This window comes from Apteryx mantelli, chromosome 5 (assembly GCF_036417845.1).
Source record: "Apteryx mantelli isolate bAptMan1 chromosome 5, bAptMan1.hap1, whole genome shotgun sequence".
Classification (NCBI taxonomy): domain Eukaryota; kingdom Metazoa; phylum Chordata; class Aves; order Apterygiformes; family Apterygidae; genus Apteryx; species Apteryx mantelli.
The window spans coordinates 3,405,452-3,419,999 of NC_089982.1; the positions used below are offsets into that span (position 1 = coordinate 3,405,452).

The 14,548-nt window shown below is 45.1% G+C and overlaps 1 protein-coding gene across 5 annotated transcripts in view; it reads right to left on the reverse strand.

The window, feature by feature from the left end:
• Positions 1 to 723: 723 nt before the first annotated feature.
• EPHA5 (EPH receptor A5) overlaps positions 724 to 14,548 on the reverse strand; it is a 203,669-nt gene continuing 189,844 nt past the window's right edge. For 2 of the 5 annotated variants that reach the window (XM_067297308.1, XM_067297306.1), the window contains exons 15-17: positions 14,329 to 14,522; positions 10,803 to 10,958; positions 724 to 1,698 (exon numbers count right to left, since the gene is read on the reverse strand). In XM_067297308.1, the coding sequence (XP_067153409.1) occupies positions 1,593 to 1,698; positions 10,803 to 10,958; positions 14,329 to 14,522 (456 nt within the window). In that variant the 3' untranslated portion in view covers positions 724 to 1,592. Of the gene's footprint in view, positions 1,699 to 5,086; positions 6,091 to 10,802; positions 10,959 to 14,328; positions 14,523 to 14,548 lie in introns of those variants that run through there. The other 3 variants (XM_067297305.1, XM_067297304.1, XM_067297307.1) reach the window with 2 other exon arrangements.

The following is a 14,548-nucleotide window of genomic DNA, read 5'->3' on the forward strand; positions in this document are numbered from 1 at the left end:
GCATTTGAATCAATTCTCATCCAAGGGCCTTGAGGGAATTGAAGATGTTTAAAAGCAGCTGCAGCGACACTGAAGACGCACTTCGGGAAGGCCAGCGGGAGACGGGCCTGCTGGCGGCGCTGGCAGCGCTGCTCCGGCTCTGCTGTGCCGTAAATACTTGCCATGAGCAGAGCGATTTTTTTAATCCTTATCTTTACCAAAGCCTTTAAAAAAAACCCCCACCCCACCCAAGAATACCGTATTAACTGTGCTCATTAATCCCATCGATAGCAAAAGAAGAATGAAAATTGTTTCTGGCCGCGACTGGGTTTCCCTCCTCTCCACGCAAAGCGCCCAGGTCAGTAGCCGCCTGCATATCCATCCGGGTGTCCGTTCTTTGTGCTGAAGGCGTCCAGCTTGCCCCGCGGCGGAGGGGCCCGGCGCGGGAGCGGGCAGGAGCGGGGCGGCCCCGTCTGCTGCCGCCCTTTCAGCCGCCCCAGCCCATGGCCTCCCCCCGGGCCCTGCGTGGGGAGAAGCTGCCGGGTGCCCGGGCGGCTGCTTTCGGCAAGGCCCGGCTCCGATCACTGCCGCCTTGGCAAGGCCATCCCGTCCAGGTGCCACGTTGCCCCTGAGGCCACCGCGAGCTGGGGGATTTAATCCCATTTTACTTCTTCTCAATGCTGCCACCGTGGATGGGGTCGGGGAGAGGAACGTCTTTTATTTAAGCACACGCTTTCTACCTCATATACGTAATTAAAACTCCTGAAAGCTTTATATGTTGCTAAAACCAAACAACAGCAAGAATACAAAGCATAGCGGCAACACAAAACGGAAACGAAACAAGGAGGGAAAGAGAACAAAAGGAAACAAAGAACCCCCCCCCCCAATCTTGTACCTGATGTGTAGCAAACTGTACAGTATATACATCTTCTTCATGTAGCATCCTCACAGAAGAGCAAACTAAAAGGGACTTTGTAACACAGAGAGAAAAAAATATACACCCTGTATTGTATTTGCCATCGAGCAAGCAACATGTTTATACACTAGTCTCTATAACTTAACGCTGTGTAACAGCATCTTTTAAATTTACAAAACAAAATATCTATCAAGAAATAATCTAATCATATTGCTCTTCAATACACTTCTGTAGACAATTAAGACTTGAAGTAAACTTCAGTAAACTGCAGCTTTTGCGAGCCCATAAACGGCTACAAAACTTCTCCGTTCAAGTAAGTCCTTGGAAGTATTACCATGTGCTGCCATAATTCAGTATATAAAGGTGCTATATATATATATCCCAAGTACAGACAACATGTGGTGGGAAGGCTTGGCGTTGTTGCTGCTGAAGCGTAAGAAATCGGTTAACCTCATGTACAGTAGATCCATTTCCATGTTCCATGCACGTTACACTTACTTCATGAAAATGAGGACACAAATAGGAAGAAAAGGAAAGTTTGAGTCAAACACTGCTTTATAAATGACGTGGCTGAGGCCAGTGTCCTTCAGTTATAGAAATCACTGAATTTCCCTTTTTTTTTTTAGTCAAAATAAATCTCAGGGCTAGTATACAAAGTGCAGGACTGATCACTCGAGGAAGTGACTTTAAAAGCAAGTTACAAGGGCACCATCCCGTTCACCAGCTGGACCTTCAGCTCTTGGAGGCTGCTCATTATCTTCTTCTGGTGACCAACAAGTGTCACTCCGAGGCGCCTCAAGTCCCTGTGTGGAGAAAGCACACGTTGTTTCTACGGACCAACTCGGGCCGACCTCACTACTAACAACTCCCACGCACTGCAAACCACTGCTAATACCTTGCTCTTGCTTAGGAGGCAAGGGTAATTATCCCCATTTTTAGTGGCTGTGGACATCTCAGAGGTGAAGGGATTGGATCGAGATCAAATAGGCCACGGAAAAAAGCCAGGCCAAACATCAAGGAATCCAGTCCCTGGGTTTCTACTACACATGAAAGACCCTATTCCAGGAGAAAACCTGCATAAGAAAATATGCGTTGCAGTTTCCTCCTCTCCTAAGACAGTCTGATATTTTATCTTGGATATGAGCAGTGCGAAGTAAGGTAAATCCATGCTTCCTTCCTCTTCAGATGAGGTAAAGCCAAAGAGATGCCAATGGGGACCCTACGGCTCACTCCTAAGGAGCGCTGAGCTGCTGCCACCTTGAGCGCGGCTCCCACCCCGCTGCCCCCTGCAGCTCTTTGAAGAGTGGAAAAAGTTAACAAAGACATCAAAGAAAGCAAGCTTTGGAAGAAAGATAAAGGCAGGCATGCTCATGTTTCCCACATAAGACGTGGAGACTGTTAGAGCAGTTGTCAGTGACTTAGAGGAGACGCGTGACATTTTCTCTGAAGACTTCCACTGGAGAATTATTGGCCTTCTACCTCTGACCTGAGGTGAATAAAAGATGTTTTCAGAGTAGGGCTCTAAGGTCTTGCCAATGCATGCATTAATCCCAGAGCTGCTGGCACAAGTGTCCCTGTGGAGGACTCTCAGAAACGTACAAGTCATGTAGGAGAAGACTCCCCACTGAAAGCCAAGGGGATTTGAGCTTCTAAAACACTTGGGCGCTTTTTGGAAACCACACTGGCTCCCGGAGCCTCAATGTCCCCAGACCCTGCAGCTTCTCTCAGGAGCCCGAATGCCATCTGAGGTGTTGGCAAACCTGGCCTACAGCACTCAGCACATTCAGATGCTGGAGATTGCAGATGAGCACATGCAATGACCGCCTGAATACTTCTGCATAATGCATGGGAGCTACACATCGAGGTGTGTCGCTCTCAGCAGCTTTACACTCTGGACAGAGACTCCTTTGTGAATACAACAAATCATCCATGTCAAAAAATTACATAGATTACTTTTTAAAACATTGCTTTGAATAAAAAGCAGTTCAGAGTGAGGGTTGATGCACTAACACAAAAGTCGGTTAAAGCCAAAAGTCAGATCTGTTCTCCATGGGACTGTCACTCTTTCAGCCTTTTGATTCGGAGTATACCAGATTTTCTGCTCGAGGCTAAACACTTCATTTCCTTATCATCCCTTTTTCCATGATGCATCTCTCCGATGCATGCAGAAAATCACGACATACTGGGCACAGAGCAACGGAGGTCAGTGAGACACATTGGCACGCTCCTTACCCGGAAGAATAGGCTGCGGCATCTGCAAAGGTGTCTAACTTCTTAGGGGGACAAGCTTTCATTTCTGCCTCCACTGAATTGTGAAACTAGTTCGGCAAGCAATCTTAATAACAAAGGAAAATGTAGTAATGCTATTGTTACGTACAATTTTTTTCATGTACACAGCAGTGTTGGAAGTTCACACCAAAAGATCAAAAAAAAACCAGCACAGGACCAGATTTTTAAAAGAGCCAGCATCCATTTTCCCCCTGCTGAGTGCTGCTCAGTTGGCACTTTTGAAAATTCAGCTATTTTTTCAGGTATCTAAAGTGCAGGCTGAGCTCTTTTGAAAATCCAGCACCAAATATTTCACACATGTATGGTTTCTCTGATATTCTCCCTCTCCTCTTGCACGTCATGCAGAACAACCAGCCTGAAACTATTAGCAAGGCACGTATATGTTCGTGTTTCATACGCAACTCAATCAATCTAGGAAAGAAAAACTCCCTGAAGCACTGGGGTAGCAGCGGGCTTCCTGATCAAAAGGATCCAAGCACCACTCCAGATTTTCTGGATACTCACTACAGAGCTTTTCTTCCCTTACAGTATCTACCATAATCCAATATCCTTGAGTGCCTCATTGATTTAAAAGAGAAAGCAAGAGAGAGAAGAAAAATGTGTTTCTGGTTTCAATCCATTAGGTGCTCACCAGGGGATCTAGTCTATTTTTTTGAAGAATGAATCCTCTTGAATGTGGAGCCTCTGGCCAAAAGCCAGGGGATTCCTCAAGGATGGGAAAAAATGCTGCATGATCTTTCTCCTCCACAAAGATGGACCAAAAGCCTAATCCAGGCAACGGCTCCCAAGTCAGATGCTCCCCTGGTGTAAAACCAGCAGAGCTGCACTGAGGTCAGTGGGACCACACTGATTTATGCCAGCTCAGTGCTTCCCTTGACTGGGGCACGAGCAGAAGCAGCAGTGCCGGACCCGCATGAGGAAATATACTGTATTTTATATATAATGTATTTTATTCAAAGGCTACCTTATACATTGCAAAGGCAGTGATAAAACTTTCCCCAAAGTGCCTGAAGAATGTGGGAGCTTAATTCACATTTTCAAACGTGACTTCCAACATGTTGCACGCTCCCACACAGCCAAGTCCCATCTCCAGCCAGGACTTGACATTGCCGAAGCACTCGATCTAAAGCAGCAACAGCAGAAGTCAATTTAAATGCCGTTGCCCAAAACTGGGGGCACAAAACAGCTGGCTTTTGCACAAAATCAAACTTCCGTGCCAAAGGGCTACGAAACTACTGAACATAAAAAGCTCCAGCGTTGCTTGGCTCATTTGACCGTGACCAACTAGCAGTTTCCCTGGGGTCAGCTCAGCAGGAAGGAGCTACAGGGGCTTTGCGAGGGGCTGGTAGGACGCTAGGAAACGTGCAGTTCCCCCCAAGAAAAGGCGCATCTGAGACCCTGTGGAGAAGCAAGCAACTGTCACTGGTGATCTGGAGCCAAGGGACCCTACTCCAGATGTTCAGTTTGTGTGTGCTGTCGTGGCAGTGACGTGGGCACTCCTGGAGGCCGTGGAGACCCATCTGCACATGCAAGCTGTGCCGTCTCCCCACTTTCAAATCCCCGCAGCGACAAGAGTTTTAGTCCTCTTTTAGGTAGAGATCTCCCCTTTTTACATTTCTTTCTTTTGCCTGTGGTTGAAAACAGAAATAAGCAGGAATTCGAATCACATGTTAATGCTGTAGTAAGGAGCTGACCTAAGCTGACCAAAAAGCCAAGGGAATAAAGGTGCAATTGGTGTCGGCTCATTCCACAGTTCACATACAGCTGCAGGCATGCTGCTCCAATGCCACAGCCTGCCATGAAAACCCAGCTGCAATTTTGTGAAGGACAAAAAAGTATCCCCTTAACTGCGATCTCCTCCATTTGCAAGGGTTGAATTCAGGGTCTTCACGTTGTAAGAAATATATTTAAAACATTTTATTTACAAACAGAACTACTAATACACCATGGACCAGTTTGTCGAACACAGTGTAGACTAGGACTGGATTGCCACATAAAATACAAGCCCCTCACCATCCATTTCGTCATGCAAAAGAGCCAGGTTCCTGAAAGATCGCTGTGGCCAGCAGCCATCAGGCTGCCCACAGATACTTTGTGTTTCATTTCCCATCCAAGCCAGATTTCACCACTCTTCGTCATGTAGTGTAACTCTACAATTGACCACGCAGATGGGGACCACTCACGGAGTAAGTTAGTCATCAGTTCAAATGAGGGGAAGAAGAACCTCAAAGACCTTCAGAAGACACTAGAGAAAGGAATCCTCTTGCTAGGGACTTTTGCTTGAAATGAGGACCTTTATTTTTTAAGAGTTCATCTGCTCTTATTCATTATTCCCATCCTTCGTTGTTATGACATGAGAATTGGGTCATTGAGAAGCAGACGTAGCATCGCAATCTCAGCACTGAGATTTCAGGCTAAGGATAAGCATCTAGAGCAGGTGAACTCTTAAATGTTCTTCATCCAGGTAGAACTTTTAATAAATAATTCATTTTATTTTATAAGAAAAAAATACAATGCAAGGCAACACAGCACAGATCATTACAAATATTCAGAGCTCTTCATCTAATAACAAACAACAGGGTGTCCTGAGATTCAGTGAGTACAGATCTTTCAAAAGGTATAGTACGTAGTCCACATTTTGTTAGTAATTGGTCCAGTCAAGGGTCAGACTGAAACTCAAGTCATGGTTCTATCTATTCTTGAGTATTGTCCTGGTAAAGTTATTCTTGCAGGGTATTGAAAGAGCTCCAGACACACTCAAAGTCACTAGGTGGTCCACAAGTTTAAAGAGCAGGTCTGGTCCACCGGAAAGGTTTCCTTCAAGTCTGATATCCAGTTGGAAAGAGGGGGTGGAGGGTGAGGCTCCACTTTTCACAAGGTGATTCGTCCCTTTGCAAGAATTAGAGCTAAATGTAGAAATCACTCTTTGTTTGAACACATACATTTTCAGGACTTTGCTTAAGCAGGCAGAGCTCAGGACTTGGGGCGATATTCTCTGTGTTTAGGTTTTTAATCTTTGATTCCAGAAATTTGTCACTAGCACTATTCTTTTCTGGAATATATGCATCAAGCCATCAGTTTGAAAGAAGCAGGGCGGTAACTAGGATTTTGGTTTGCGTGCATAGCGGGGCACATCAGGACTTCCAACCTTTTGAGTGTCTCACCCAAGAGAGGCCTGATTTTCAAAAAGTGCTGAACATCTACCATCTCCACCAGATCCCGTAAAGAGGCCATAACCCAGGCACCAACAGACACTTGTAACATCAGAATATTATGGCCATCCTCTTTATACTGCTAATGATTTTTTTTTTCAGTAGACTGTAGGAATTCTTTACTTCCATCACATTTTTTCTGCTTTTATCCAGTTCCCCTTTTTGCCATTTAATTTCCACATCCATCCCCTGTGCAGTTTGAATTTGGGGAATATCATTTTGGATGGTATTTGAAGGCAACCTCTTAAATTGTAAAGAATGTTCTACTGATGTCATTTGGGGAAAGCAAGCTACTTTCCAAATGTTCAGATCTTTTTTTACCTGATCCCCCCAAGTCCCAGCTCTGGAATATATTGAACAGTTGCCTATATTAAAAATGACAAGGAACATTTAACCTGAATTCTCATTTGCAGGGTACAAAATGTTTTTGTTCTTCCCTTTCAAGGGGAGAAAAATAAAAACCTCCACAAAAACAAACCCCCCAAATATATTAACCTTTAAAGAACTTTGTGTGTTCCAAGGTTATTTCTTCCCCTGAGTCTCTCTGGAGAACCTGGGAGGATCTAAGAGGAGCCCCCACAGAATCCAGATAAGCACTTCTTTCCCTTACTTTGTTGATTTTAAGGGCAACCTGCCAGTTTACACCAGCCTGAGCCTACGGTTCAGGTCTTAAACACTGGATACCTTTCCTCTTAAGCCACTGAAGTTTACAGTGGTTCATCTAATTTTAAGAGCTGAGCCTTTTGTGTTTTTTAACGTGTCTTAGAGGTATCACAGAGGCCCTGTTTTTGCATGTTTGGCTGGCTTTTTAACTGATCTTCCCCAATTTTCCCAAGAACAGACCTGAGCAGGACCAAGCCCTCTGGCTGAACCACAAACGCAGCGCAAACGTCCGAGGCAGAGCTGTTGGAGAAGCATGATGCCTTGCATGAGCATCTCCGTCTAAGGTGCTCTGGATCCTCTAGATTTTATTTGCTGACATGTATTACTACCTAGCTGGAGCCAGCTCAGAAAAACTGATGTAGCTACCTCAAAATCAGCAGAGCTTTGCTAAATTTCCCAGGTGGAAAAGTGATGGAGCTGTACAAGTATGGTATTGCTCCATACTAAAGGAGCCTCCCAGCACGTTTTAAGAGTCAAATCAATAGTGTGGTCCTCATGGCACTATCAGCCCGGCTGGAGACAGTCGCGCCGACAGTCCCAGGGTTTGCTCACGGCCCTGGGGAGATGAGCTAAGCCATGCTGAACACTACACTGTGGGCCGCCAGCTGCATTTCTTCTAGTAGCTGAGCTAGCCCAGATAAATCAGCTGAGCCATCTCTGCAGGAAGCCCACCCATAGACCATTTCCTTGGCCACAGTGCTGCTCCACACAGTCCTCACCTACTGGGCAGCGCGACTATGTGAAGTCGGGGCTTTTCAACTTCTTGCCCTTTTTTCCAGCTTTGACAGAAGCGAGTCAGTGAAATATAAGATGGATTCGTGAAACATCTCCTTTCAGCTTCAACCCCCCCAAAAACACCTAAAGGCTCCCAGGGCATCAGCTCCTCTGCCTTGTTCTGCCGCTGAGAAAGCCTGGAAGAAAGCTGCAGCTCAGCAGCTCCAACATGTCGTCTCCACGGGGGCTGCTAAAAAAGCGGCCGAAGATGACGCTTGTGCTATACACAACCTATCAGGACCCTGAGGAGGGGGTCTTAGATATGGTTTGCAGCTCGTGAGGGTCAGAGCATCTCTGGCAGCTATAATCTGATTTAAAGACTTTTAAAACAACTTGCCTTTCTGGCTAGAACTGCACGGATAATGGATTTCTTGGTTCACTGCCAATCTGAAAAATGGTTTTCAAATAGTTTTTGGTTGGCTTGAAAAGATTTTTGGGGGGATGTTCTTGAAATTTCTGGACTGCTGAAGGGTAAATACATAGAAGTATTTAAAATCTGAAGTGGAATTAAGCAGATCATTTCATAATCTTGCTTTAAGGATTTTAATTTTAAAAATCTGAGTAAGTGAAGTTTCATTTTAAGAATGTAGATATTCTTTGACCTTTTGATTTTTTTTATTTTGATATAAGACAGCCAGTGAAACGTCAGATGGATTCAGAGAATATTTTAGTCCCAAAACCTCTGTCCTTTTTTCTAAAAAAATGTTTTGTGGGTGTATTTCTTAAATGCTTTTCCATATCTCCTACACTGAGCCCGTCTTCATGTAAAAGGGTACTCCCTCAAGAAGCCCTGTTGTGGGTAACCACTTTCAGCAATCAGAAAGAGAAACTGAAGAACTGCTCTAAATAAAGGAAGGGTTTCATCCAAAATGGACTTTTTTCCCAAAGTTTTCCATGAGGCAAGGAAGAAAGGAGGAGGAAATGCGCACGTGAGAGAAGAATGAATAAAAACAATAAAAAGTAAGAAAAGAATAAAAAGAGAGAGAAAGCAAAGCCAGAAGAGGGTAAAAAGACAAAGAAGCAGCAGGAGGAAGCAGGGAACAGATTAAAAGAGAGATCGTGGCTGCAAAGAGAAGAGAGGACAAATTCAAAGGCAGGGAGAACAAGTGAAGAAAGCGGTGGCTCTGCGATGAGTAATGGGGCTACTGAGTTGAGGGTCGGCCTGCTGAGATTTTACACCAAAAAACAGTGGCTATTTGGCACGGTTGTAATAGATCCTTCTGTTACTTACAAATTATACACGTGCAACCTAAGGAATACTTAATAGTGTCATTTTATGAAGCACTGCATTTTGTGTGAATTTGAAGAAATGCAGCTGACCCTCCTGAGGGGGAGGTTAGGGAGTCCTAGTTTTGGCAGCCTGCTAGGAAGACGGATGCTAGGACAGCGGGTAGAGCTATGTGACCAAGTGAACTTCTAATTTACTGGTGAATGTAAAAAATAAAAGTGAAAAATGCCTAATTGGGGTTGAACTCAAAGTTTTCTCTGACCCAAACCAAAGCATTTCATTTCTGATTTGAGCATTTCTTTTAGAGCTCTTAAAATGTTCACAGAAAATTCTGAATTAGAACAAATTTGGAGTTTTGTTTAAGAAATGGTAAAACCTATTTCTTCGATTTGAATAATTCTGCTGCCAAACAGCGACAAGCGTGTGATATATTTTAGAGAATCTACATTTTCCACCGGAACCTGCTCTGATGATAAGATTGCCAAGCTCTGCGTCATGTGCAGAGGAATTCCTACCCTGTGCAGTGCGTTTCCATAGAAAACCCGGTGACAGCTAGGAGAAACGCTGTGGTTCTGTGGGGATTTTAGTCCTTTTTTCCTTAATCCTCTGCTCCGCTTCTGTAGGCACGCTGGCCATCTGGTTGCATTGGCCTGCTTGTGATCAGAGGAGCCAGGACCTCTTCCAAAGCAGCCCCAAGCACGGAGCCTAATCCTTCCCACTCTGCCTCAATGCCTGTGCTAACCCGAGCTCAAGTTAACCCAGCTGGAAATGCAGGCTCCGTGCTAAGTTCAAATAAGCGGCCGGAAGAAAGTATGGACGAGATTACACAAATGACAAAGGCAATTAAAGGTAGAGCATAACAAACCAGCAGCCCCGAGGTATTTTTACCAAGTCATGCAGTGCTGCTGCCCCAACCGCCAGCACACGCACGTGAAAACGTGCAGGGCACAACGGGTGCCGTGGGCCCAGCCCTGCCGTCAGGCCTGACGCCTTCAGCAGAAGAGGAGCTGGCTCCATGGCAGGACTTGAGCCTTGCTTGCAATATTCTGGCTAACAAATAACTGATTGAAGCCCGCTAGCAGCTTTTGGTTCCTGCTGGGTGCGATTCCCGCTGATGCGAAAGGCAGTGAAAATGCAACTCACGCCTGCTTTAAGCCTGCAGAAAGTTAGAAGGAAGAGCCTAGGCCAGGGAGCCTGTCACCTAGAGCTGTGGATTTGCTGATGCTCTTGTGCGGGCATCAGCTGTGTCTAGGTTTATTTCTGTGGGTCAGACTAATGTTGAATCCCTTTACCTTTCACCGGGCTGAGTGTCCACTCAGCCTTGGGTAAATCCAGGTGACCTCTGAAACCAGCTAGTGTAAAGCCAGTACAGCTCAGAGAGGACTCTAGATCATACATATTTACTAGTAGGATTTTTTTTTTTAATTTTGTCAAGACCCCACGTAATCAACTACTCTTATGTAGGAGGACAGCTTGTCAATTTTTCAAACTCAAGCATTAATTTATTCGAGCAAAGGAGCCAAGGTGCTGGCTGTCAATGTAGTGGCGGTAAGCTCTGGTCTTGCCTGCATTTGTTATCGTCAATACGGATGCTAAAAGAGCACGCTTCCCTGGAAACTGCTGACTGCAAACGAGTAATGCTTCCTTTCTGGAGCCACCTCCCTACTTATTTTCTAATGGTTTGTCTCCCCCCACTCTCAATTTCAATAAATGAAGTGAAAATGATTTGGAAACTACTTACTCTAAGGTCACCTGAGCCACGGCGTCCATCGAACTGTATCCGTTCTCCATGAAAATCTCCGTGTATCGTCCCATTTTGATGGCTTCCAGCCATTCACCCACTGATCTGTAGGCACCGCTCCCCACCGGACTGTGTTCTACTAACAAATTTGATACTCTAGAAACAAAAGCAAAAACAGAGAAGCAAACAAAATCAGTATCAAGACGTACCCAACACAACTCAGTCACTCATGTTTTTATATGGTGGAGACGGCTCTTTTCTTGCATTCTCCAGTGATTACTGCAGCCCGAATCCTCCCACCAGTCTCATGGCAAGTGGTATTTATTGCGTCTCATCAGCAGTTGTTGCTTAACCCTGGAAGTGGAGCTCAACCGAAATGAGGTGGAGGGAACTAGACCCTGGATAAGCTCCGGAAGAGATTTTACAAAGTTTTCAGTTTTACCATTACTTTCAGATAGGCCAGCGTAAAAGTTTTCAAAACTCTTGTTTTATGAGCAAAACAGAAAAAAATGATTATGAAGGATTAGCTAGGCAAGACTTTGTGACATCTCTAACATGCCTCTTCACCTGTACCTTTGCCCACTTTTTCTGGTCCACAATGCAAGCAGAAAGAGGTGGCCTCAGCTGAGGAGAGGGTTAGTGTCCTTCACTGTCACCTCTTGTACACAAGGAGGCTGTCTTTCCACACCGTTTCCCCCAATCCCTCCTACTTCAAGGACTTCAGCTTTGCTCCTCTTGCTCTGTTTTCCTCCTTCTTTAAAGCTAATAATTAACTTCAGACAACCCAGAGCCTGGAAGCCAAAACCCAAATTACATTTCCCAGCAGTGACTGTCAATGGCAGGCTGCTGCTAACACTTCGGGGCCGGCTCCTGCCAAGTCAGGCCGGGCTTTCAGACGTGGCCAGCAGCCAGGAAGTCCTGCAGAGAGCAGCAACGCTCCAAGGCAAACTCCAGGCTGGAGGCGAGCTTCATGGTTCAGCCCGGAAACCAAAGGGAGACTCCTGCTCCATACCCTGTTTCAAACCCCACCATGGCAACTCCCGACCCGTTCAATTATGCCACACACAGAAGAAACAATTCAGGCATATAGTAACCCTTCACCGCAGCAGAAATACTAATATAATACATGGCGCAAGTGACCTGTGTTGTATACGGGTCCACCACTCTTCTAGTGAGGGGCAGAGAGTGCAGGGGCTTGCCCAAGATCGGCCAGGCTTTGGTCCCTGCTTTGTGCGCTAGGGCATAAAGCTAACCTAAGCCTTGCACCAAGATTACTACCCCTGGGAAAACGTGTTTGCTGGATCAGCCTCCGACTGTGAGAATTAGACTTAAAAGATTTGCAGCTGGAAGGAGAGCCGGGATATTATTTTAGCACTTCAGGAATCTTCGTGTATTTTATGATCACATTAGTATTATTTGTTTATTTAATAGTGATGCTGAAGGGTCCAATAAAACGTGAATACTTGCAGTACCAAGAGCATAATGGCTTCCCATAACATTTTATACACATGAGGAATTCAAAACTCCTAAGTAATCATAATGAGAAGTGGATTTTCATCACTAATGTCATGAGGTACCTACTGATATGCACCCGCTGTAATGTAGAGAGTGATTTCCTCCCTTATTCGCATTAATGAGAATTTCCATAAAGAATACATTACATATATAAAAGAAAGTCCTTTACAACTGCTGTATGTTGAAGTAATGCTTCATTTGGAAACACTGTGGTCCGGCCATGGCATTCTATGATTAAATAAACAGCCACAAAAACCTGGCTGTTCAGGTGCTCTATCCACATTCAAAATACCCAGCGCAACTTTGAAAAGGAGCAGTTTGGAACTGGGTGGACCTGTACAGGCAATAAAATATCAGCAAAGAGCTTAGCAACTCAAGGAAATGGTTTTCTGCCTATTTTCATCTGTTCTAGAATAACCATTTGGTATAGCAGTACATCAACCACAATGTAGCTTGCCTTCAAAATGACTATTCTGAATGGAAAATAAAAGAGAAACATCACATGTTTTCTGCTATCATAAACCTTTTCCTGCAGGTTTGCTGGAACTGACATTACGACTAATTGCTAATAAGACTCACTCTTCAATTGCTTCTTCAGATGGTTAATGATGCATGTGAAATAGCCTGAAGAATCAGATCTATTTTGTATTTAAAAATGAAATGTACAGAGGTTTTATGTCTCTTCTCTCCCAGTGCATGAGACGCCATGCACGGGGACATGATACTTGACCCCAGCTGGAAGGTAGAGCTTCTTCCTTTGCGCATGGGATTCCCTGGGATAGCAGGGAATCTCTAGGCTTCGCGACCGCAGGTACTTGAGGATCGCAGAGAAAAGCTGCTCCTGGGAAAGGAGGAGGTCGGCACGGGATGTGCGGTCTAGCAGCAACAGGGGAGATAGACCATGTGCCGCTGTGCAAGGCTCACTCCGAAGGCAGGCACACAACGGGTCTGGACGCACACGGTAAATCTGCTTTGGTCCACGCTGCCGGCATAACCTTGTCTTAACATCTGTACCTCATTCCTGTTAAAGTGCTGTCACTATAATGATTTGTGTCTTTTTTTTTTTCTCCTCTGACAATAAACTTTTTTGAAGTGCCAGAACCTCACCCAGCGTTAATCAGTGGAATACCACTGACATCACTGAAGCAGCAGTGATTTATATACATCGCTCCTTCACAACCTTGTGAGGAATCAAGTGATTAGCGATGCACATGGCTCAGCAGTACTACTGCGTGTTTACACAGTGGGGGGGACGGGGACGACTCTCCAAGACTCTGGTATGGTGGAGAGACCAGTATTAGAACTCACTGAAAAATACAAATCCCTATTTTTCCCCAAGTGCAGTTTTATTCCTTGGCCATATTTACCTTATTCATAGCTGTGTAGCTCTTGAGATTCATGTTTAATTGCACACCAGCTAGTCTGTTCACTTAATGTGGTTTAGGAAACCATTTGGGTACAATTCTTTGGGAACCACAAAGATCCTCTTGTGTTTACAAAGACTGCCAGAGCTGGAGGTGATGGCTAACAGGACAGGGGATAGTTGTGGAGGGATGCGCTTGGACTTCTGTGAGCTTTGCACATCCAAAGAGTTTCCCAAGAAGTTCTCCTATTTGTATTGCCAGGATAAAGTCAACAGGGTGGTAATTTGAGCAGTGTTTACTATATATTTCATAGGCTCAGTCTTGCTCTCTCTAACCTTGTGGTAAGAGCAGAGGCAGCTTTATCATGGACCTATAAATACCGCTGAAACTCCAGTTTCTGAAAGACAGGCCACAGTAATTCTCCTTGTGGCAGCAGCACTGCATTTACAAAATAACTGAATTGCTCACCTGTCTGCCAATTTAAACACAAGAGCTGATTTGGGAAAACTCCCCTGGACATAATGAAGCTGGAGGAATATCCACGCAAGGATCTGAGCCGGCCAAATAATAAGTGGTAATTCTACACCAGGGGCGGGTATTCAGACAAGAATCTCGCTTTGAGAAATGTCTCTGGCCTGAATTTATACCTGCTCGATGCATTAACCAACGTCTTCAAGCTGCTTGGGTTACGGATGAGCTTGTCCAACATGCTGACAATTTCGTCAAACTTGGGCCTGCTGTTCCGGTCTTTCTGCCAGCAGTCGAGCATTAGCTGGTAGAGAGCAGCAGGGCAGTCCATGGGACTTGGCAGGCGATAGCCTTCCTCCACGGCTTTAATCACCTACGGGAGACAAAACACAAGGCTGC